The 23,571-nt window shown below is 41.7% G+C and overlaps 1 protein-coding gene across 1 annotated transcript in view; it reads left to right on the top strand.

The window, feature by feature from the left end:
• SLC17A8 (solute carrier family 17 member 8) overlaps positions 1–23,571 on the top strand; it is a 332,347-nt gene that overhangs the window by 153,982 nt on the left and 154,794 nt on the right. Inside the window, exons 5-7 of the mRNA XM_085650684.1 lie at positions 4,687–4,774; positions 7,196–7,282; positions 16,473–16,612. Coding sequence (XP_085506810.1) covers positions 4,687–4,774; positions 7,196–7,282; positions 16,473–16,612 — 315 coding nt within the window. The remainder of the gene's footprint in view (positions 1–4,686; positions 4,775–7,195; positions 7,283–16,472; positions 16,613–23,571) is intronic.

Consider the following 23,571-nt stretch of genomic DNA (forward strand, 5'->3'; position numbering starts at 1 on the left):
CCACTACACCTACGAAGGATGTCACAACTCACTACAGCGTCATTCCTCAATATGGTTACACATTCCTCAGTAACTTACCATATCCCCATAAACTGTAATAGTGGACATTTTATCCCATAGCTAGCAAGTTTGAATGAGAACAAAACACCTGCCAGAGGTTGTTTGCACTCTATTTGATTTGGGCATGCTGACAGTGCTTAATTTTAACCAGTGGTTGCAGCTGGGGGTGGCTAACACTCACTTCTGGGGACCAGCACTTATTTTTCCTCACCAAACTTTGATCCAGAGCAAGAGAGAGCAAAATCCAAAAGGAGAAATAAAGAGGAAGAGACAGATGAAAAAACTGAAATAAAGAGAGAAAACTGGGATGGAAAAGAACTTGTACGAGTTAGAAAAAGAGGAAAAACGTAAGGATGTATTCAGATTTGTAGGGGAAAATTAAATGTAATTAACAGGCATTTCACTTTGAATCCTTGGTTTTTAAAGCGAGAGCCCATTGAAGGCGGGCACCTTTGTGTTTTGCCAAATGTATTCCTCGCTCTAAACTTCTATGTTTTTTGGTTTCTGGTGTCAATGTACATTTTGTCGTGTTTCTTGGATTGTAGCAGCTAAACTGGAGCTAAACTTTCTCTGTGAGAGTGACTACGGTAAAGAGGGTTCTACAAGCCAAGTCTGTCAATAGTAAAATAATGGATTAATGCATGGGGGGGGGCGGGAAGGTTGCAAACATCGCCCCATAGGGTATTACCCACAGAGTAGAAATCTAATCGCACAAGGTACAAACGATATGAGAGTAAAACACCTGGCAACATTCTTCTACGACGTATATGAAATAAAAATACGAGGGCCACTAAATGGCAAGAGCAAATAACCTACGCAGAAACAAAATTAACTTATGCTAAATCAGTAAACAATAGTGTATAAATCTGATGTTCTTATGTTGTGGTTATTTTTGTGTCTAGCCTTAATTTTTGAGATCATTCAAAAAAGCACACCTAGTACAGTTTACATAGCATGGTACAATAGGCGAATACAATATACATAATAGATCGTGTATATATACATATATCTATATATACACACACACAAATAAGGTGAAATCACTAACACAGAAAGCATTCATCCTATATGTAAGACAATAATATCTGTGAGAGTTCATGGTGCAGTAGACAAACAGATGCACATGGAGATAGTGCTGATATTTCAAGAGATCAGATGGAAAGAAGCAATAAAGGTCCTGATGGTTCAAATCCTTTTTACTTATTCAATGTCTACGCGGAAATGCATTGATAAAAAAAGTCATGAAGAGCATTCTGCTGACGGGTGCATTGGATCTTAACTGGCTCTTGAATCTTCTCAGCACTGTACATTTTACAACAGGGGCTAGCAGGCTGAATTTAGAGAGCTACCCTTGCTGTGCACTGCATTGCCCTGGAATGCAACATGCAGCTTTGTAGCTATGATACCTCTTCACACAAGACATAGAGAATGAGGTGAAAGTAGCTGGGCTGGTGCAGTTATAACACAGTGCTGAGGCCTCAAGCCTCATATGGATATTGATCCTTTGTTTAAGCACAGTGTGCACATAATCGCCTCTAGGTAGAGAGGAATTCACCACATAAACAAATAACAGGTAAGTGATTAAAAGACCTTTCAAAACAGTGTCAAATTTAGGAACAGGTGGGTATTGGAAGTATCTAGAATCATCCAAGAGAGAGCTTTTGAGGTGGGGGCCTCATGGTATTTTACTGTCAGAAGCAGTGCTCCACAGCAGAATTGGATGGGAGTGATGGCAGAACTGAAACAATCTGTGAACAGGGAGCTATGAACACATGCAACTCACTGTGCTAAGTGGTTAAAGTAGCTTCCATGTCTTCCATGGGTTGGCAACACATTGGCCAGCCAGGACAGCTTCTTCAGCGTGATCATTTAGAAGCCGTAACCAGGCTTTGGGTCTATACCTGGTGCTGAGAACATTTCAAAGTGGCATTACTATTTTGTTTTACTTAGAAGTCTGCGCTGAGATGATCCTCTCCTGGGATATAGGCTACTGTTTTTTTAGACAATGTATAAACAAGGAACAACTAGGGAATTCCCAAAAATGACACCAGGTCAGAAAGTTAGTATCTATTTGATAAATTCATAGTTAATTTCTCCGCACACCGACAGCAACTCTTCTCACCCTAGTAAGTCTATAGTTGATTTCAGTGTCTGTTGTGAAAATTGTGGTTGGATCTACAATAAATAATCAGTCACACTTTGCAAATTTTAAGAAAAGCCTTTATTCTTCCCCAGCATGCATCACACTGCCTATTATCTAAGCAAAGCACTGGAAACATGGCTCTTCAGCATTAAGATATCTTCACTTCAATGCTTTCCAACTGAGAGCTGCATCTATTTCAAACTTGACTGTATTTTCTCCATGTTGCACGATTGAGAGCAGGCCTTCCCAAAAGAAAAATCAAGACCCCCCCCCCCCCTACTTCTAGGAGTGTTTGCTCCACATTTCTTCATCTTCTTGACACCAAAAGGGTCAACCTGCTCACTAAAGAAGGCAACACATTTTATAGTTCACATCTTGCTCCACTGGACCGAGGAGCCTGTGGAAGATAAAACTCTTCAATAACAAACATAAAGGCCTGACTGTTGTGGCCGTTGTCTGACAGATTCCCTGGTTGAGGTAAGTTGGTGTAGTTGATGCCATGTCAGCTTCACAAAAAAGGGTCTGTTGTGGTTCTGAAGGAGAAGAGGACAGTTTTCAGCAGGAAACTCCAGTCAATCTCTCCTTGAGAGAGACTTAATTTCAAGATGGCCACAAAGCACAAACTCCACTCCAAGATGGCCACCAGAGTTCAACACCATTCCGGGAAGTCCCTTTCAGAGACGGGCCCCTTCCTGTTGGTGGTTTCTGTCCTAACAGTATATGAAGAGTCTCTGATCAGAGTATCATTGAGTCACAACTCCTTCAGTTTGCTCCTGCTGTTCGATTCTTTGTTCTAGCTCTGGTTCCTACTCCAACTCAGCTCCAGTTCCTGCTTACTGCAGGCCCATCTGCCTCTACTCCTGCTTGTCCAGTGCTACCATCTTCCACTTCCGCTCTACTCCAGCTGGGGTTAGATTTACCTGGCCTCGCACTTTGCAGGGTCCCACTCTGCAGCTCAAGGGTCTTGTGTGGTTACCAGTAATGGAATGTTAGATGATCCTGCAGAGCGGGAATGACAGCGCTTCCTGGGGGCGGTAATATCACAGGGTACTGTAAGTTAATGTTTTCTGTAACTTGTTTTGTGTCCCAGAGCAGGCAGGTCAGGGAACTGGCCTTACATGGGACTATTTATATTTAGGTGTACTGAACAGTTCTAGGTGAACTCAAGTACTGGAATAGCAGCAGCTGCTGCAGGACAGGTCTGAGGCGCATCAGTAGAGGTGTTGCATTCTGTCTACCACTAGAAGGGTTGGTGTGATGCAGAGAATGATTAAGGTCTTTTGGAACACCTATATGTAACTCGGAATAGTAGAATGCAGGGGTGGATAAAGGCAAGACGAGTTTTATTGCCTGTGTCAAGTACTGGAAGAATGACATAGACTGCTTCTGAGTGCTATGACTGGTCAAAGAGCTGTTTGTATTTTCTTGTACAGCAACAAAAATGTATACTTCTTGTCAGGTATCGAGATATTAGTAGAGTTGTGTATTTAATGACTAGGATAAATTTGGCAATGTGTAAGCGGATCCAAGTATTGGAATAATTTGTGTGCGGCCTAGTGCTTTAGGTGCATTGGAACAGTACTATGTCCATGACTCTGACCAGTAATGGCAGGGTAAACTTCAGGTTGCCGGAGGAAATTTCCAAGAATTATGGGTCTGATTTAGAATTTGGCAGGTGGAATAGAGCCCATCAGGGTGGCGTTCTGTTGCCAAACTGACAGACTACTGTTCGCCAAATTTAGAGATGACCGCCAGGCCAGTGGTCATCTCTGTACATAGAAGGGAACCCCATTGTGGTGGTTCTCTTCAATGTACTAAACTATTTGTTGTATGGCTGCCATCACTTTTGATGGCTGTTTAAAAAACTTTTAACTTTTTTTCTTTTTCAAAAACATACTACCAAAGAGGGAGTTTGTTTCTGTTAAACAAAAAAAACGAATGGCCCCCGGCCCACACTCTAGGAGTATCTCCCCAGGGTGTGGAGATCTTTACTATTTTTGATCTGTTCCTCGCCGCCAGGTTTTTCCTGGCAGTGATGGACAGGAAAAAACTACATTATACCATCCACCCTAAATAGGGTGGGCAGTGTATTGTCCTTCCTCTGGTGAGCATTGGGCTCTCAAAGGAGATATTACTTTGACAGAGCCAACAGGGGCTCCATCAATAGAATACCTAAGGTTCACTTGTCTGTAAATGAGTGGAGTTGACCGAGGGTTCTGCGGGCACATTTGCAATGACGTACTCTGTCTCTAAGTCAGGCCCTATGTGTTGTTCACAATGCTAATATATTAATTAATTTGTCAAGGTAGGCCAGAGATTCTGTGATAGAGGTGTGTAATCCCAGCCTAGATTGCTTTCTTGTGTACTATGTGATATATCACCACTATGGTTGAATAAAGTCTAAACAGTTTACAGGGAAATGCTAAGAAATTGTTTGCAAGCATTACGTCTGACCTAACTATGCAAATAAACACATTTTCTAGGGTGTAACCTATCCAGCATGCCATGGTATGTGGAGTAAATGGGCCCCTCCTTTGGAAAGAAGCAGGCTAGTAACAACATCATTTTGTGGTAAGTGTTCTGATTTGCATATTGTATTTATGTATGTATAAAACATGTTGAGGTTATCGAAACAGGGCTAAACAAGTTCAAACATGTCCAAGAGAGGGCTGAATTGAACATTCCTTGAATATACACACTTTACCCATGTATGTACAGCAATAGCTTATAGGGCAGGTGGACAATGAGCCAAAGTCCCCGCCTGCTGTGCTGCTGTTGAGATATAACCTCAACTCTGTGGCAAAACAGGCATTTCTCCTTCGGCTGGACTATCAGACTTTCCCCCTGAGTTTCTGTGTGTTATAGAATTTCCAGGTACATGGCCCCACCTACTCGTGGAAATTAAGTTTGTGAATGGATCCCCAGTCCTCTCGAGCAAGCTTAAAGGATGCTACACTCCAATCCAATCAGCGGCTTCCTGAAGAGTGCAAAGGGGGGGGGGGGGGGGGCTGGCGGGGCAGGAGTGAAAGTGAAAGCAGTGTCTCGGAGGGGAAGTAATATAAAGAAGGCCGAGTAAGAGAAGCAGGGCAGAGAGAAACAGGGGGTGCAGTAAAGCTTGCAATACAGAGGCGCTGAAGCCGAACACAGAAACATGAGGTGACAGACTAACAACACACTGTGGGGGGTTTAGAACACCGCCAGGCGGGTAGGCAGGTGCTGAAGAAGAACACATGGAGTTAGAGGGGGTCAAAAGAGAACACATTCATATCGATTTGGTAAATGCAGCAGAGCATAAGGAGAATGAATGAATGAAGAATGCATTAAGGTTTGAGGCTGTATAGGATAGCTACTAGAACCTCTTAGAAACTTGGCTCTAGGTATTTAGGTAACCCAAGCCTGCCTACATAGGATATACAGATGGTAAAGATCGCGGGATGCTTTCTAAAGAATTTTAGTACCATATCTGCTTACCCCAGAGATCCCTGGAACTGAAGACCTCATTGCTGCTGTGTTGACCTTCACATTGACACGAGTGATACAGAAGATACAGAACTGAAAGTACAATGCACCCTTGACCAATATCTTTTCACAGAACATGTCTGATAGTCAGAGCATGGTGCTATAAACCTGAGATAACTGTGTAAAGAGAACAGTTAGAAATGCAGGATAATGAACTGCAATAATCAGATAATTGAGGGATAGGGACTCATTATTACTTGACATGATTTCTATCTAAAATATGTGCTCTGTTCTGTCAGTGCTAAATGAGTGCTCCCCCTCTTCATGCCAGAGTGCAATTATAGTGGTGCATCCCTCTCTTAAACCATGGGTATAATTTATTTAACACAAACTGGCATGCAAGCGCTGTCGCCACAATGCAGATGAACATTACTCACAAAACACTGAGGGCATAACTTAGGGGTGAGGGAGGTGGGACATCCACCAATAAATAGTGAATGTCTTGACTGGCCTTTATAGAGTTAGTGAAATCAGTGCATTCTAAATTGGGTGGACAGGATATAATTTGCGTTTTGGTGGATGTCTTGCGTCCTCCAAATTCTAAATTCATCCATAAATCCAACCAGGGAGGACATACTCACTATTTCCCTGCAAGGCCTCAGTCAGCTGTAGAAAGAGCGTGTCCAAAAAGAATATAGCATGTTACAACGCATGCCATTGCATTGCGTGCTTTTACAACGCGGTCATAACAATGACCGCGTTGTTAGTACACGATGCCTTTACATCACAAGTCATTATAACGACGGGCGTGCTGGACTTAGGAATAGTATTATTTACTATTCCTACTCCAGATTGCGCAACAGCAGGGAAGGTGTTGGATTTCATATCCAATACCTTAGCGCCCCCCTACAGCAAGTCGTTCTAATGACTTGTGATGTAAAGGTATCGCGTACTAACAACTCGGTCGTAGTGACAACCGCATTGTAAAAGCACTGCGATGTTATGACAGCGTTGTAAACGCTGATTCCCCTCCAAAAAATGCGGGTCTTTCAAATCGCTCCAACCCAGTCAGTGACACATAATTAAATTAGACTTGTTTTCTAAGTTGGCTGGTTTGTTAAGCCTGGCCTCCATCCTTCCCATGCCTTTTTGTATCTTACCTAGTCCTCACTGACCCAAATACTCCTCTTGACCAGCCCACGAATTCATAATGACATGATTCACAATAACTCAGAGACCTGCTCCCATAGAGGATTCCTTTAACGTTTGGGTCAGGTTGCTAACTATTTAGAGATTCACAAAGAATCCCAGGAGTAGTTCAGGAACTATACGAGGTACACCACATTTGCTTTCTGTCCTTTTTCTGGACCATGTGTGCATGAATTAACCTTTGCACTTATTTTGTTTGCCCAATGAAGGTTTCATCACATGCAACAAATAATTAATTCTAGGAGCCGCACAGAAATTATCAGAACAGTCTTTTGGGTGTCATCTGAAATTGATAACATATTCTATGGTCTCATCAATTTCTAGGGTCATATGCTGGAGCAGTGATTGCCATGCCACTGGCAGGAATACTGGTACAGTACATTGGTTGGCCATCCGTCTTTTATATTTACGGTAAGTTGGTGTATTCTACTGTGCTCCTACATCATCATAATGCTCCCCTTTTAACTTTAATATCAACAGCTTTCCTAAATTCGATTGATACTTGAGAGCCATTAATGTGAAACGTAGAAGTCTATCTTATGATGACATGAAGTCAAATTGGGCACCTCAAATTGGGAAACAAAAAAATATCATGCCAAAACGTTTGAGACATAATAATGTGGGAAACAAAAACGGGAAGTAGAAGATAGGTAGGAATTATAGTTATAAGCTAAGGGATACGTTCTTGTTTTGTTATGTCATGGCTTTTGCAAAACGTTATTGTTTGGAAAGCTGCAGGGAGTGTGTCATTGTAACATAAAATATGGACAAAAGGCAAAAAAATGTTTTGCTCTAAAAAAATCCCACACTACCATAATACTCCCTGGCACTCAAGGGAACTACTCTGTGTGTGAATGTGTTCCTTGTGGGAGGGCACCACAATATATACAAAACAGTGATGGGTAGAATACTTGAATTAATCTCAGCCTCTGGTACCCACTTGAGCCGCATCCCAACGTGTCGTTATTCTGCACACCATGCCACCTCAGTTTGGACCAAGATATATGTAAATCGGTATCGACCCTGCTTCAATAGGAACAGTCCAGTCCAAACTGCCAAGCTTTCTTGTGAAAAGGCAGCATGTCATAACTCATAGTGAAGTAGGGTGACATGTTGTCCCTAGATGCTTGGTCTAGTACGTTGGAAAAAAGTGTGAATGACACAACCACAGGCAAATGGATGATGCCTGAAAACCCCTATAAGTAACTATGTCATGCACATACTTTTAGTAAAATCAAAAGTACTTGTCTAACACAGACCCAAAAAAGCTAAAAATTGTGATATTGCTCGTAGGTGGAACTCCCCTACTGCCCCTTCCCTAGTAGAGTGGAGGGCGGGAGTCGACTAGTGCTCTCAATTGGAGAAGCTCGTCTGTACTGCACATGGCTGTTCGCAAAAGCACGACAGGATAGGGGTTTGGTGGGGGGCCATTTATGGTTTGAGAATGTGATTTATTCTGTGATCATCTGTTCTGTGATGGCGCTATACATTTGTAATTGTTTTCACAGCAGTGTTGTACAGAAATCTAATAAACATTTTGTTATAAAAAAGGCAAGTATTGTGCCATTGGCTACCAGCCGCTTGTCCTTGACAAAGAAAGAAAGAAGAAAGAAAGAAAGGAAGACAAAAAAGAAGACAAGAAAGAAAGAACGCAAGAAAGAAAGAGAAAAAGAAGGAAGGCAAGAAAGAAGTAAAAAAGAAGGCAAGAAAGAAAAAAGGATAAGAAAACAGACAGGCAAAAGAAGGAAGGAAGGAAAGAAGGAGAAAAAGAAAAAAAGCACGAAAGAAGGAAAGAAGGAATTAAAGCAAGAAACAAGGAAATAATGAATTAAAGCGAGAAAGAAAGACAGAATGGAGGGAAAAAAAAGAAATCAATCAAAAGAAAGAAAGAAAGAGAGAGAAATAAGGAAAGAAAGACGCAAAGGCAAGAGGGAAGGAAAGAAGGAAGACAGAAAGAAAGAAGGGAAGTAAGAAAGTTGGAATGAAAAGCAATAAAGAAGGAATGAGTACAAGAAAGAATACATTTAAAGCAAGAACCAAGGAAAGAAAGAAGGCCAAAAAGAAAGAAAGGAAGAAGGAAGGAAAGAAATAAGACAAGAGTGAAAGAAAGCACAAATGAAGGATAGAAGAAATGAAAGATAAAAGAAAGCAAGAAAGAAGGAAAGAGGGCATGAAAGAATAAAACAAAAAACAAAAACAAAAAAGAAGGAATTAAAGAAAAAAGGAAAGAAAGAAAAAGGAAAGAAAGAAAGAAGCAAATGATGAATGAAGGAATGAAGGAATAAGGGAAAGAAAGACTAAAAAAACCTGAAAGATAAAGAAACGAATGAAGGAAGAGATGAAAGAAAAAGGGAAAGCAAGAAAGAAGGAAAGTAATAAAGAGCAATGAAAGAAAGAAAGCAAGACCGAAGGAAAGAAAGAAAAAAAGAAAGAAAGAAAGAAGAAGGAGAGAAAGGAAGAAGAAAAGAAAGAAGTCAATTAAAAAAAGCGTTACAAGTGCTGCAAATTAAACACAATAAAGACAGTTTTTTCCTGGGCAACGTTTATTAAAGAATCATTGGTGAAATTGACTAGAGAATAAATGTGAGCTGAAGAATTGTCCGCTTATGAATTCACATGTATAACATTGAAGCTTACAGTAACGTACTACCAAACAGTTTCACTAGGATGCAATCTGGCATGCTGTGAAATACCAGCAGCCAAACAGTAAACAAAAGACACTCTAGAAGGAATTTACAACAGCATTGGCAGGAGGTAGGCACCACTAAAGCATAGCATGTTACTTTTGCTCCCATCTGGTATAAAGTGTCCTGCTGTTACATCAGACTCTAAACTCAAAAGCTACATCAAATTAATAAATAAATAAATAAATTGGCACAGCTTGTATGCAGATGGCCTCCTTGTTAAAGAGCAAAATGCAGTCACTCAAAGTGAATTTATCCATTGCCTGAAGCGGGCTGATCCCCTGCCCAATGCTATATGTTGAAGAGGAAGGAAGGCAAACTGTGAATGGCACACCAACAGACCAATGGATGAAGAAGCTGCCTGTTTCCCCCTCCAGACTTAAAAAGGCATGGTTAAAGGAAGGGTGTATAAGTAGTACCTCCTGTAAAAAGTAAGATTAACATTAATGGAGCAAAACAAAAAATAGACAAATATAACTAAGTTAATAGGGTTGGGAGAAGGACTATAGAGAATAAATAATACAAATAAGGATTAAACAAATATAAGGAAACACAAAAATATTTTTTTTTTACTTCAGATTAAAACAATAATTATATTGTGAAATGAATGCCAAAACAATAACAAAAATCTAGTAACCCAATGTCTGCTCCAAAAACGATGTCCCAAAATGAATGTTGGAGTGATTAATACACTAGGTGAAATCACTTGGAACAGAATCATAAATATAACTAATAATGAAAAAACAAATAACTCATGTGTTTACATTAAATATCACATTTAAAATAAGTGTTGTAAAGGATTGAGAGAAGCAAGATGGCTGTATTCAATTAAATGTATTTAATCATGGTCCTTGAGTTTTGAGAAAGGGAGACTCAATCTGGAAGACATGATGCTACTTCATGGAATAAAAACAGAAGCTACTGAGTGCCTCCAAAACTCATCATATCACTATTTGCTCCCTGCGCTCTCATGCCCACCACTAGGAGGCCTACCTGTGGTGCTTTCCAGTGTTTTAATAAAGTTTGGTACCTTCCACTGTACTTATTTCCTGGCTCTTGGACACTGTTTAAAAATTGCCATCCATTCCCGATCCAAGCTGGATTTTGTAAAGCTAGTCTGCGCTTGCTAAAAACTCCATTACCTAGAATTCCCTGCTTTGTCTCCACCCCTGCATCTCGTTTGGATCCCCGTTCTCCTCTGACTCTCTGTGTGTTGTTAGGCAGCTCTGTACCCAATATTTTGCCTGCTTTGTCTTCCCTGGCACCAGTCCTTGCTAGAGTTCCTGACACATCAGGTTAAAGGAGAGTATAGTAACTTAACGTGTAGCAAACCACTCACCAAGGCAGAACTCTCCCAGTCAAGGCCAATGGAATGAGCAGAAGTGAAGATGGCTGAGGGAAAAAGAGGGACAATGGACCACAACCAGGATTGTGAAAACAGCATTAGGAAAGCCAATAAGTCATACAGTCGCCCAAAATGGAACCTGCCTGGCTGTTTAAAGCAGAGATAGCCACCACAATCTGGGTGTCATCTGCGTAAGAGGTGACTTTGAGCCCAAATGATCTGGTGATAGAGGCCCAAGGCTTAGCATAAATGTTAAACAATGTGGGACTGAGTGCAGAGCCCTGGGTGACCCCGCATGGTAGTGAGAAAGGCTTGGACACAGATGGGTCCATATCTACTACTTGTGATCTTTTACACAACAAAGATTTTAAGAGTTTAAGTGCCAACCCCTCGATCCCGACAGCCCTGAGATGCTTGACCAGAACCTTATGGTCGACTGTGTCAAAGGCTGCTGATAGATTGAGTATTAGTGCCGCATTACCACCATCGTCAACTATTGGACCTGATTTCTTCAGTGGTTTTGATGAGAGTGGACTCGGTACTATGACCGCTTCTAAAGCCGAATTGGATGGTGCCCAGCAATTGAGGATCAGACAGGAATTGAGTAATCTGAGTATTAATGTCCTTTTCTATTATTTTAACTGGGAAGGGTAAGCAGAAGATAGGCTGAAAATGATTAGGATCATTGGGATTCAAATTGGAATTTTTCAACAAGGGCAATTGGGAAGCTTCTTTCCATGCAGTGGGGAAAATGCCATGTTTTAACATTGAGTTGAAAGTGTTTGTACACAGGCAGCTACCGTTTCTAAGACCGGAATAGTAATTGTAGGAGGTCAGGAATCCATAGGAGATCCCGATGTAGTGGATCTGATGAGGGTGGTCACCTCTGATAATGATTATGAAGAGAACTCAGTGAGGTTACAGACGTCTTCTGGCAAAAAAGGCTGTGATTGGATACCTATATCTGAGATAGGGTATTGATTGAATTTATTATATATCTGAACCACTGTATCTAGGAAAGGATTGGACCGGGTATCACAAAACATTTGACTATTATTTGAGATATTATTCCTGGAGGGTGAGATCAAGTTGGAAACCACACAAAAGAGCTCTTTCGATGAGTGGTAGGCAGCCGCTATCTTTTGAGTGAAATAGGAGGTTTTTTCTTTGAGCAGAAAAGCTTTGTAGTCATTTAGGCAGATTTTATATTTTTCTTTTTCAGCAAGGATGTATTCCTCCCTCCAAAGTCTCTCCTGTCTTTTACATGCCTTTTTCTGTAGCCTAAGGTTTTCTGTGAACCAGGGGGCAGAAGGTTTATTCCTCCTAGAGTTCAGAATTTTCAGAGATTTGGTCATGTCTATGGCAGACTGAAGGCATTTGGTGTAGTTTAATGAGGAATCTTCTGGATTATTAGAAGGAGGAGGCATAGTGTCTAATAGGATTTTGTTGAGGGTCTCCCCTTGCATTTTATTCCAGGCATGGGTTTTAATATTTTGGTTAAGAATATTTCTAGGGCTGGGTTTTTGTTTAAGCTTCAAATCAAACAGGACAGCATAGTGATTGGACCAGGTTAAAGGAATTGAGTCCTTCATAGCCACTAAGGGGTTGTTGAAAAAAACCCAATCTAATATATGCCCTGCTTTGTGAGTAGGTACTTTTACTAGTTGAGAATGTCCTAGCCCTTCCAGAGTTTCAGTTAGAGCTCCCGTATCGCTGTAATCAGAATTTTCCAAGTGAAAGTTAAAATGCCCCAACAGAGTGAAATCACTATTGACCAGACCTTTCTCAAGGAGCGCGCCTATATTTTATTAAATTCTTTAAGAGTAATTTTGAATTGGTAAGAGATAAACCCTGCAGGTCTGGTATCTTTGGAATCACAATCTAAAATCCAAACTTATGGCGAAGTCAGATTTTAAATTGTATCTCTGAATTGCCACTTTTAGAAAGTAAATGAGAACTGGGACATATGTCCTAGACATTGGGTGCACTACCATACATCACTGTAAAGTGTAAACAGACTAAACAGCGCTAAGTAAAAAAGTTTATCAAAGTGTGACAATGATTCACAGCTAAGCGTGAATGATAGATCAATGGTAATGTCCACAATCCAAATGATCACTAGAACGCAAATATATGATGTTACAATGCATGCACTTACATCGCATACTTTTACAACGCAGTCTTTACATCACAACTACCATTACATTGCATGATTTTACAATGCATGCCATTACAATGCATTTTTAAAAACTACCATTACAACACATTCCATTACAATGAATACCATTACAACGCATACCATAACAACGCATGATACTTTTAGGGCAACAGTAGGGTAAGTGTTGGATAGTGTAGGGGTTAAAATTACTATTCCTACTCCAGTGAGTGCAACAGTAGGGTAAGTGTTGGATAGTGTAGGGGTAGAAATTACTAAGTGTTGGATAGTGTAGGGGTAAAAATTACTATTCCCACTCCAGTGAGTGCAACAGTAGGGAAAGTGTTGGATCGTGTAGGGGTAAAAATTACTATTCCCATGTACCCCAAAACCCATACCCACCCTAATACAAAAAGAATCTCTATTACTTACCTTATAATGCGTTGTAATGGTATGCGTTGTAATGGTATGCATTGTAATGGCATGCGTTGTAGTGAGATGCGTTGTAATGCCATGCATTGTAATTGCACTTTGTCAGGGGAATATAAAAGCACAAATATCAGCAATCAGTCATATACAAAACAAACATTTGAATGAAAATTACAATAGTGCGGTCTCAAACATGTGCTGGACATTTGGTAGATGAACAGGGGCTAAGAGTTATGTAGGAAATAGCTGGAGTGATGAAGGAAAACAGGAAGAAAAAGAGAATGTGAGAATCCAAATCACCTATCCCCGGTGCTTGAATGATAAACCACATGCAACAATCGAAATGTGCCGACTCTCATGCGATGAAAGTACACCAATGGATGCCGTAATATGGTAACCAGAAACCCAGAGTGCCAACCAAGCACAGCTGATACCTTAAAACAACATGACAACGATAAGCCGCCATCCTAATCTAGCAAGAATAATCCTTAAAGTCAATCCCAGTTCTCGATCTGTAGGAACAGATCACACGGAAATTAATTCGATAAAATTCTCAAAAGACGTTTATGGTGTACCATAGAGCTGCTCAGTCTGTTTTCTATGTTCATTTAATCCACCCCGTTTCTTCCGGGTATTTAAATTATTGGCACGGCGTCCTTCGGACTACGCGTCTGCCTCAATAGTTTTCAGTTATTATGTGAGCCTTGACTACTGGAATTGGTGAGTTGCCAGGTCCCCTTTCTCATCACAGTCAATTTCTTTTGGAAATTTTATCAAATTAATTTCTGTTTGATCTATTCCTACAGATCGAGCGCTGGGAACGACTTTAAGGATTATTCCTGCTAAATTAGGATGACAGCTATTCATTGTCATGTCTCGGGGACATAAAAGACTTCCAACCAACCTGTTTCTGCACCTAGACTCTGCCATCTGTGAGCCTACCCTGCCAAGTGGTGTCACCCCAGTCCTGGCCCCTTGGAAATGAGCCTAAAGTGTTTCTCCAGTGGAACTGGCGCATCCTTGGCTGAGCGGTGCATCTTCTAACAGAACTGACTCATCGCCGTTGTTGTGTGGATTGGACCTGTCACAAAAGACTTACATCGCCACTGTATTGCGCTTCTGGGATCGATGCATCGCCTTCGGAACCGCTACTGTGTGACACTTTTCCCAGTGCAAGGTCCTCGCATCCCTCGACGGCAGCCTCGATGACGCAGCTGAATCTCTGCATCACAGCTTCACTGCTCTTTGGAACCGAGGCATCGTCCTCACCGCACATTCCTTCCTCTACACCGGACTTTGCACCACAAGCTCCATCGGCAAAACCTTCGATGTCGACTCATCAGGACCTCGCCCAGTAGCCATGTCGCATCTCGGAACCGCTGCATTGCCTATGAGGCACTGTGCGTCTTTGACATGGATCCACGCAACCACTCAACAACCAGGATTTAAAGTACTCTGGTTCAGCAGGCCTAACTGGGTCCATGTAGATGGCCGATACTCCATCGTGGTCGGCCTGAACTTTTGACTTTGTCCCGGTTTGTGCCACCAGATATCCCTGATTGATGCTGCCTATTTCTAAGTGCTATTTTACAGTTTATTCTTTAAAACTTCATAACTGAAGTCCTACTTATTGGATTTTTGTCATTTTGGTCTTGTTTTCTTTATTAAATTATACTCTATTTTTCTAACCTGGCGTGGAATCATTTTGTGTAGGGGTTTCACTGTTTTACTTTTTGAAGTGTTGCAGAAATACTTTACACACTGCCTCTAAATTTAAGCCTGACTGCTCTGTGCCAAGCGACCTGAGGGTGAGCACGGGTTAATTTAGGGTTGCCTGCCTCTCACCCTGACTAGGACTGTGGGTATTGCTTGACCAGGGCTTATACCCAGTCAACCAGTAACCCAATTTCTATCAGTATCTCTTCTCGTTTCTGCAGGACCTATATATCAGTAACAGCAGTTGTTCAAACTAAATAGAAATTGTTTACCTATTTGGTGGTAATCCTGAAAATCTGGTAAGAGTTCAGCTCCTGTGGACCTACATTGAACACCTCTGTATCAGTCAGTATTCCCAAAGCCTCTTCTGTCAACACATTCTTGAAAATTAAATCTAATTAAGCACCTGATATTCTGAAATGCTACTTCTCTGAAGGAAGAACATGTTAAGAATCTGGAATCACAGCAAGTTAGGTTAGCCACTGGCAGGCATTTTTCAAACAAAAATGTACTTTTGATGTAGTTCCTACCTCTTAACCATACACACTTGCAGGTGTATTCATCGAGCGGAAACGTAATTGGGATTCCTGGGAAAAATAAAAGGAGAACTTGCTTAGCTTGTCAAAATGCACATTTTTTGAAAAAAGGTATTATAACAGAACACGAAGGATAGTGTCGTAGGTAAATGAAGTCCAGATGTAGCCAAGTATTACGTTCCAAGAAGGTAGTTTATTAATCCAGTTACAAGTAAAGTAGAAGGTAGATGAGATGGTAAGTAAGATGGTAAATAGCCCCACCAGAAGCAGCCTCCCTGCTGCTCAGCCTGCATCCACCAACTGGCCCTCCACACATAACCAAGCAACCAAGCATTCCGTGACCTCATCACACATTCCAGCACTCATCCTGGCTGAGCCGTAGGGAAGAAGAGAATAAGGACAAGGAGAGGGGACAATAAGTCACAACAGATAGCCTATAATATTCCAATTTGAAGAATGATAAATAGAGATTAGGGATATATATTTTTCCGTGTCCAGGAAGAAGTGTTCTATTAGGGCTGTCCAATATAGGTCTAAGAGGGTCGCATGGATACAAGATTCCCAGGATATACACACAATATACATTTACAGGCAATGAACCTAAATGACACTCATTAACATAGTGGTTATGCTGAAAATTTAGCATGGATTCGTCCCTCTTGCTATTACGTTGGACACTGCTTCAATAAGAAATGAATGATGTAAATCTGATAAATGTCTCTCTCTTTGTCAATAGGGGTATTTGGAATGTTGTGGTATATATTCTGGCTTCTGCATGCATACGAGAGTCCAGCTGTACATCCATCAATAACTGAGGAAGAACGGACCTACATTGAAACAAGCGTGGGTGAAGGAACTACTTTAGTTACTTCTGGTGTAAGTACAACCAAATAAGTTTATGTGCAAGGAAACAGGAAGAAGAGTCGTGACCGGTGGTGCAGGAGTTCATGGTGGAGGGGGGTATTTGGAGGCCATTCTTCCACTTTGGCATTTTCCCAGTAGGCTGCAGCCTAGAGAGCTACGTTCAGAGCAGGATATGCTGCCATGGCCCAACCATGCTGCATTGCCCCTTTCTAGTTGTGGCCTCCAGCAGTGTGGAGATGATTACAATATTTTGGTTCCCAGCCCAACCCAGGAGGCTGGGGGGATTGGAAGTGAGGGAGTAAAATTCCAAACAGAAAGGGTTAGCAACATCCAGCAGGAGAGCCGGCTCCCCCTGTATCATTGTTACTCATTGTGTTACAGTCAAATGAAACCGAATTGATTTTAGGTGTAGTTAGCCTGATAAACTCTCCTCACATTTAACCTGATATTTATCTTCTATTAAACAGTTTGCAGCTCATCAGAGGAGTGTAGAAATGCTGGTTAGGTAGCAGCTCAATGTTCATAAATCATAATATTGTTTCGGTACTCCTTCAATAATAGTTTGTGCTGCAAGGGACCACCCCTCCCTCCCCCCCATAGAGCCACCTAACCCTCTGATGCAAAACCTGAATGCAAAAACGAACAACACAGCATCAGTGTCCTTCAGTGCGTGCCTCGGTTTTATTATCTCTCCTTCTGGTCTTTTTTGCTTGGCTGGTGGACATTGCTGTTGTGTGTATTACATTTCACCCAAAAAATTATGACCATTGAAATTGTAGTAACATTTTTCAATTTGTGCTAAAATGAAGAGTATCATACGTAGATATTGGTAGCTGGCAGCTCGAATACTATCATTAAACACCTAACTCCCAGAGAGAGCCATCTTGCCGAAAGTGTAACACGGGAAATGCACGTGTGTGTGTTTTATGTAATAATTTCCATATTTCACGTTTCCCTGTGAACTATAGGTTCTATGCCACTGGACTGTGCTCAATAAACCCATTGAAGCACACAGCATTGGAGTCAATAGCAGCGACTCTCATCATGCCATGAATCTTTAGTGTGGAGAAATGTGCTGTCAAATTCAGAATGTCAGAAGCTAACACTGGACAGATGTTTAACTATTGGGCTATTGTGCAGCTAACTATTTCAGTCTGCACAAGGGACAGGCCAGGGTATGTGACAATGATATAGAACCTAATGTCCTCCAGGCAATAGTTTGTCTGTGTTTGCCCTTGGTTCAAGGGCACGCCAATAGCCAGCAGCCCCCAGCAGGTCATTCTTTCCTTTGCCCAGAGCAAGGCAGGAGGTTTAAAAACACTTTTGTGCCTAGATGGGATATCCCAACCACTGGCAGGTTCCATAGTCCAGGTGAAAAGCAATAGTGCTGCCCCTAGAATAGCCACCTTATGCTTGCGGGTGGACCAGCATTGGCGAGGGGTGCAAGTCCGCTTGCATGGTTGGACTTTTGGGGCTCTACGAATGAACTTGCTTGCAAGTTCAAATGACTTGGGTAAGTTGGCTTAGGGCATGAGACGAGTTGTAGGCACAAGAACCACCATAGTTAGAATTTGTAAAGCCCATTTATTGTGCGGAGGGGTTATATGGCTCGGGTGTATGCCTGGTACTCTTGTTGTGCCTGTGCACTTGTGCACTCCGACTCCGCACCCCTTTTGATAATAATGAACTTGTGGTTTTTCCCACTGTTTACCCTCGTTTTGTTGTTGTCATAGATAAACATCTAAATGCTTGCATAAATAATGATGTATCCAGCCTTCCTTCCAGCTATGCAGACCCACTGCTCATCAGTTATTTCTAGATTTTTATGGACATTTGTTGCTAGATTTCCGCCAAAGAAGGGAAGGGAAAACTCCATAGTAGCTTAGAGAATACATGCAGCAAAACTAAGATCAGCTGTAGTATTTGCTGCAGAGATTTTCTTTTTCCGGAGTTTTATTGGCGCAAACTTGACCCGAAGGTATCCGGCATCAGAGCGCTATACATGGGCACCGGTTACATTACACAAGGACACATTCATTGTTGGCAGGCGCCGGGAGATTAAGAGATTTGCTCAGAATCACAGGATGTTGAGCATCTTTGCCGACTCGAACCCGGTTTGAGATCAACCGCCCTAGCCCGTTAGGCCACATCCTGATCAGCACCTCTCATCTTTATGTAATAGAAAGCATGTTTCTGAACTTTTTGTTCAAATGATTCTGGTCTCCGCACTACAGTTCTGAAGGAAGAATTGGGAATGAGAGAGACTTGATGCATTGACAGCATTTTAAAACCTTCCTACTGAGTGAACGACTAGTTAAAATCTGTAACCGGAGTATTTCAGGACAGAATATACTTAACCTCCATGACAATATGAAAAGCTAGTGGCTGGAGGAAGTGAGAAACACTACACAGCAGCAGCCTGGCTAGTGGTGTAGCAGAGGCGCCGTGGGCCCTTATGCAAACAAGAAAACTGCCCCCCATCCGCTGGTTTGGAAGAAAAAACATAGGCCTGGGCGTAGTTTGGGGAGTTTCACTATGTGGAACTCTACGAAGTGACAAAAACACTCAGTGGAGTTACGCAAGTGGCGGAATGCAGTGCAAACTGCCATTCGCACTGATCTTCCTGCTGTTCGGGTAGAAATTCAACCCAAGCGGCAGCTCGCACACGCCAACTAACCATTTGCGAGCGGGGAAAAAACTCCGCTGCACTATGCTGAGCGGAGTTATCTTGCTCTGCGAGCTCTGGGGAGCGCAGAATGCAGAAAACTCCTCAAACTCTGCAAACGGAGCGAAGTTCACCGCCAAGACCTAAAAAGCAGTCACTCATTTGGGGGTCAGGGGGACCCTTACATCCCTGAGCCCTGGTACCACAGCCCCTGCTGCAATATTGATAACTACGACCCTGAGTCTGGAAAATCATTAGGATTTCCCTGATCAAATCCTGATAAATCTGGAGTGTTTAAGGCATATTTGTACTAGGGATACTTCACTGTATGGTGTCACCCGGGAATATATATCAGCACATTATCTGAAATCCTGGACAGACCGGAGGACTACTGCCAAATTTCTAATAACATTAACATGGCCCAGGGAAAAGTTGACATATCCACCATGGACATTTGGGTCATGTAATTCTGGCACGTTCAGACTACTTGACACAAGTGTATTTACCAGCTGTGCATATGTTTTGTCGTTCGGACGTATGGTATAAAACAATAAAAATAATTGATAAAACAATTACGGAATCAATAAGTGAAAGCTCTGAGATCAAAGTATACCGGGTCCAAGAGAGACACTCAAGCGTTAATTATCATTCCAAAACCATATTGTGATGTTGGTTGGGAATGTTATCCCTGGAAACCTTATCAGTAATAAGAGGATAGGTCAGAGAGCGTCCATACCTCAGAAACGTTCTGGTCTGTCTCCAATTACAGTTTTTAACTCACTTCATATTCTTATGTTCTCTTTATGTTAGAACTACACAAAAGTACCTTAAACCAGTTTGTAACAAACATCACCTGCATTCTATCACCCAGACGGCCACATTTTATCTAACGTGCGCACGCAGATATACATAGTTTACCATCATTTCAAAATTGTAGTGTGTTCCATTGAAATGACTTTAGTGCAGTGTTACTGTGAAAAGCAACAATTCGACTTTTTTTAATTTGTAAAGGTAGACTGAAAATAACTGTAAACATCATCAGCACACCATAAAAATAACTGTAAAAATCCATTTCATTTCAAATTCTTTATTTCGACATTTGTCATAAAAGAATCATACAAGTTTACATTTTAAAAAATATTCGAGTTTGATACAGATATAATAAAATCAGTTACTATCAGAAAAAATGTCAGTACCCATGAGACAGCCTGAAATAAAAATCAGTGGTTTGCACTTCGATATAAACTGAACTTTCGGTAGCCTACTCTTGGCAATTACAAAACTAATGGCGAAGTATAGTTCAAAGCATTTTATCAAATGACCTTCTTTTCCTCCACATAGCTCTCAAAAAGGATGACATAGCAAAAATTATTACAGGATTTAAATCAGTTTTAAGAATTCGGAAAGATTGCATACATTGCGAAGACCCCAAGTTTTTACAGAGGGGAACAATCCAATACCTTCTAAACTTTAAATAGGCAGGGCAAAAAAACAGTATATGCAATTCATTTTCAAGATCAAAATCACACGCTGGACAATTTTTTGGTAAGGACGAGGACCATTTACACGTAAAAGCTCTAATAGATAAAGTGCCGTATCTCCACTGTAGATAAAGTTTTTTTGCTACAAGTGGGCAAATATCATTTAAGGCATACTCAAAGCAATAAAAATCTTTGATCATTGTAATAGAACGTGACAAACTACCAGCATGGCATTTCTGGATGGAAGCAGTTAGTCTAAATTCATAATACAGGTTGACCAAATGCTTACGTGAAATACTAGAACATGCTTTCGCTGGCTCTGACCACAACAACGGGAGGCCAATTCTCCCCAATTCCTCTTTCACATACCTTAGCCATAGGTGATTCCCCGCTTTTGGGAGGCCTATGAATTCCAAGAGTTCTTCCCTGTACTCTTGGAGTTCGGGGGTAGTCCAAATCCTCCGCCAAAATGTTAGGGGTTTGAGGCCCAATTCCTCATTAATGGGTCTAAGGCCCATATCTAGTCTTAGTGGCAGTAGCGGAGTGCTTGGGGGGAGGGCCAAAAGCTGCCTTAAAAATTTATTTTCTGTAAGCACAATATCTGGACGGCAATTAAAGCCCCACAGTTCACCTCCATAGATTACACCCCCCCTTGCCTGAAGTTTGTATATTTCAAGAGGGGGGCCAATAGGTTTGACACAAGAATTATTAAAAAGTTTTAAAATGCCCCCCAAAAATTTAGCTAACTTGAGTTGTGCTCTAATTTGGTGAGGGACCCAAGACATAGTTTCATTTAAAGTAAGACCCAAGTACTCGAAGGTCTGAACCCTTTCTAAACTAACGGTCCCTATAGTTGGATTTGGGCGTGTTGATGGTGGTGGGTTAAAAATCATGTATTTTGTTTTAAGCGTGTTTATTTCTAACCCCCGGTCGAGGCAAAATGTCTCAAAACTGTCCATCAATCGTTGGATGCCCATCGGTGACTTCGAGACTAGTAGGGTATCATCTGCGAACATAATCGCAGGAACCCGGGATCCGCTGAGCTTGGGGGCATCACTATTTGGAACCTCATTCAGGTGTGAGAATACTCCATTAACATAAAGGCAAAAGAGGGTTGGTGCCAGGACACATGTCTGGCTGGCTCCCCTGTCGACGGGAAATCCGGATGATAAAACACCACCTTTCCCGCACCTAACCTGTGCAAAATTTCCGCTATGGAGTCGGATTATCATATTCAGAAGGGAGACAGGTATGCCTAATTGTGATAGGACCAGCCAAAGTTTGGCCCGAGGAACCAAGTCAAAGGCCGCACGTAGGTCCACAAAAACAGAGTACAATGACCCACCCTCAACTTGTACAGTTTTCCAAAATAATAGGGTCAGTCGAAAAATCTGGTCCGTAGTGGATACATTCTTTCTGAACCCTGCCTGATAGGGACTTAGAATGGAACACTCTTCCATCCAGTCCCTAAGGCGATTCAAAATCAGTCCAGCAAAGATTTTTTTGGGGACATCGATAAGGCTGATCGGCCTATAGTTGACTGGGAGGAGAGGTGAACCCTTCTTAAAGATAGGGACTATCTCAGCTCCCAGCCAAGTATTAGGAACCGCCATACCCCGCTGGATTGCATTAAATAAAGCCATTAAGTACGGGGCCCAGACTTTAGGTTCGTGTTTGAATAGGTCACCTGCGAGTTTGTCCAGACTAGGTGCCTTACCTGATGGAAGTTTGATTAATGCAACACGAACCTCTTCTTCCAGAAACTCAATCTCGGGTGCATCAACAATGGTATTAGACATTAGACCCATCTGTTCCCTCTCGAGATTAAAATCATCCCCCCCATAAAGGGTAGAGAAGTGTTCTTCCCACAGCAAAATTGCCGGTAAAGGGTCAGACGACCCCGTGTTGACAATTTGCCAAAACTTCCGGGGGTCTCTTGATCTTAATGCCGATGTCAAATTAATCCAGTTATTGTTATCCCATTCCATCTTGGCATGATGTATTAATTGCTTATATTCTGAACGTTTTTCTCTTATTAGCGCCTTATTATTATTTCGCTTCACAGCCTTGAGAAGTTCTGTTTTAAGTTTCCTACATGTAATATTATACCATGTGGGTCTGTTACCTCTCCTTCTCGCATTGGGCACTATAGGATTAAAAACTTCTGCCAGAATTAAATTTAAATCAAAATTTAGATCCCCAAATTCTTGATAAATTTCAGGAGTGGGATACTGCAACAATAGAGCAGCTACTGCTTCCAATACCGGGATTACCTGCACATAAAGATCCGCCACTGACGCTAAATTTGTAACCAGTTTCTCCCACCTAACCCTGCGCCTATTACTGGTTAGAAGGAGCCTGGCATCTAGGGCTTCAGTTAATTTGCATGGACCTTCGGGGTTTCCCGGGGACAGTAGTTCCAGGATCAGCAGATTGTGATCGCTATCAACCCTGGATTCCACCTTAAAATCGACAACCTTATCCCATGAGGAGGTTCCAACAAATATGTAATCCAATCGTGACTCGTGCCCGATTTTGTTGAAAGTACATTTTGAGGGGATATCAGATTTTACACGACCATTGCAGGCCCTAATTGAATGATTTAATGTTAGGGCCATGATCTGCACAGCCAGTGGCGCCCAAGTCCTAGGTGAAGGGCCCACTACTGATGGGACTTTCCAGTATTCGTCCTCCTCCGAGATTACACTGTCAAACAAACCCATAAGCGGTTCAAAATGGCAATTGGAATCACCCCCTACCAGGAGGGTGGTGCCTTGGGGAATCATATTTAAAAATGCCGAAAGCTCTTCAATGGTTCCAGACTC

Source organism: Triturus cristatus, chromosome 4_1 (assembly GCF_964204655.1).
Source record: "Triturus cristatus chromosome 4_1, aTriCri1.1, whole genome shotgun sequence".
Classification (NCBI taxonomy): Eukaryota; Metazoa; Chordata; class Amphibia; order Caudata; family Salamandridae; genus Triturus; species Triturus cristatus.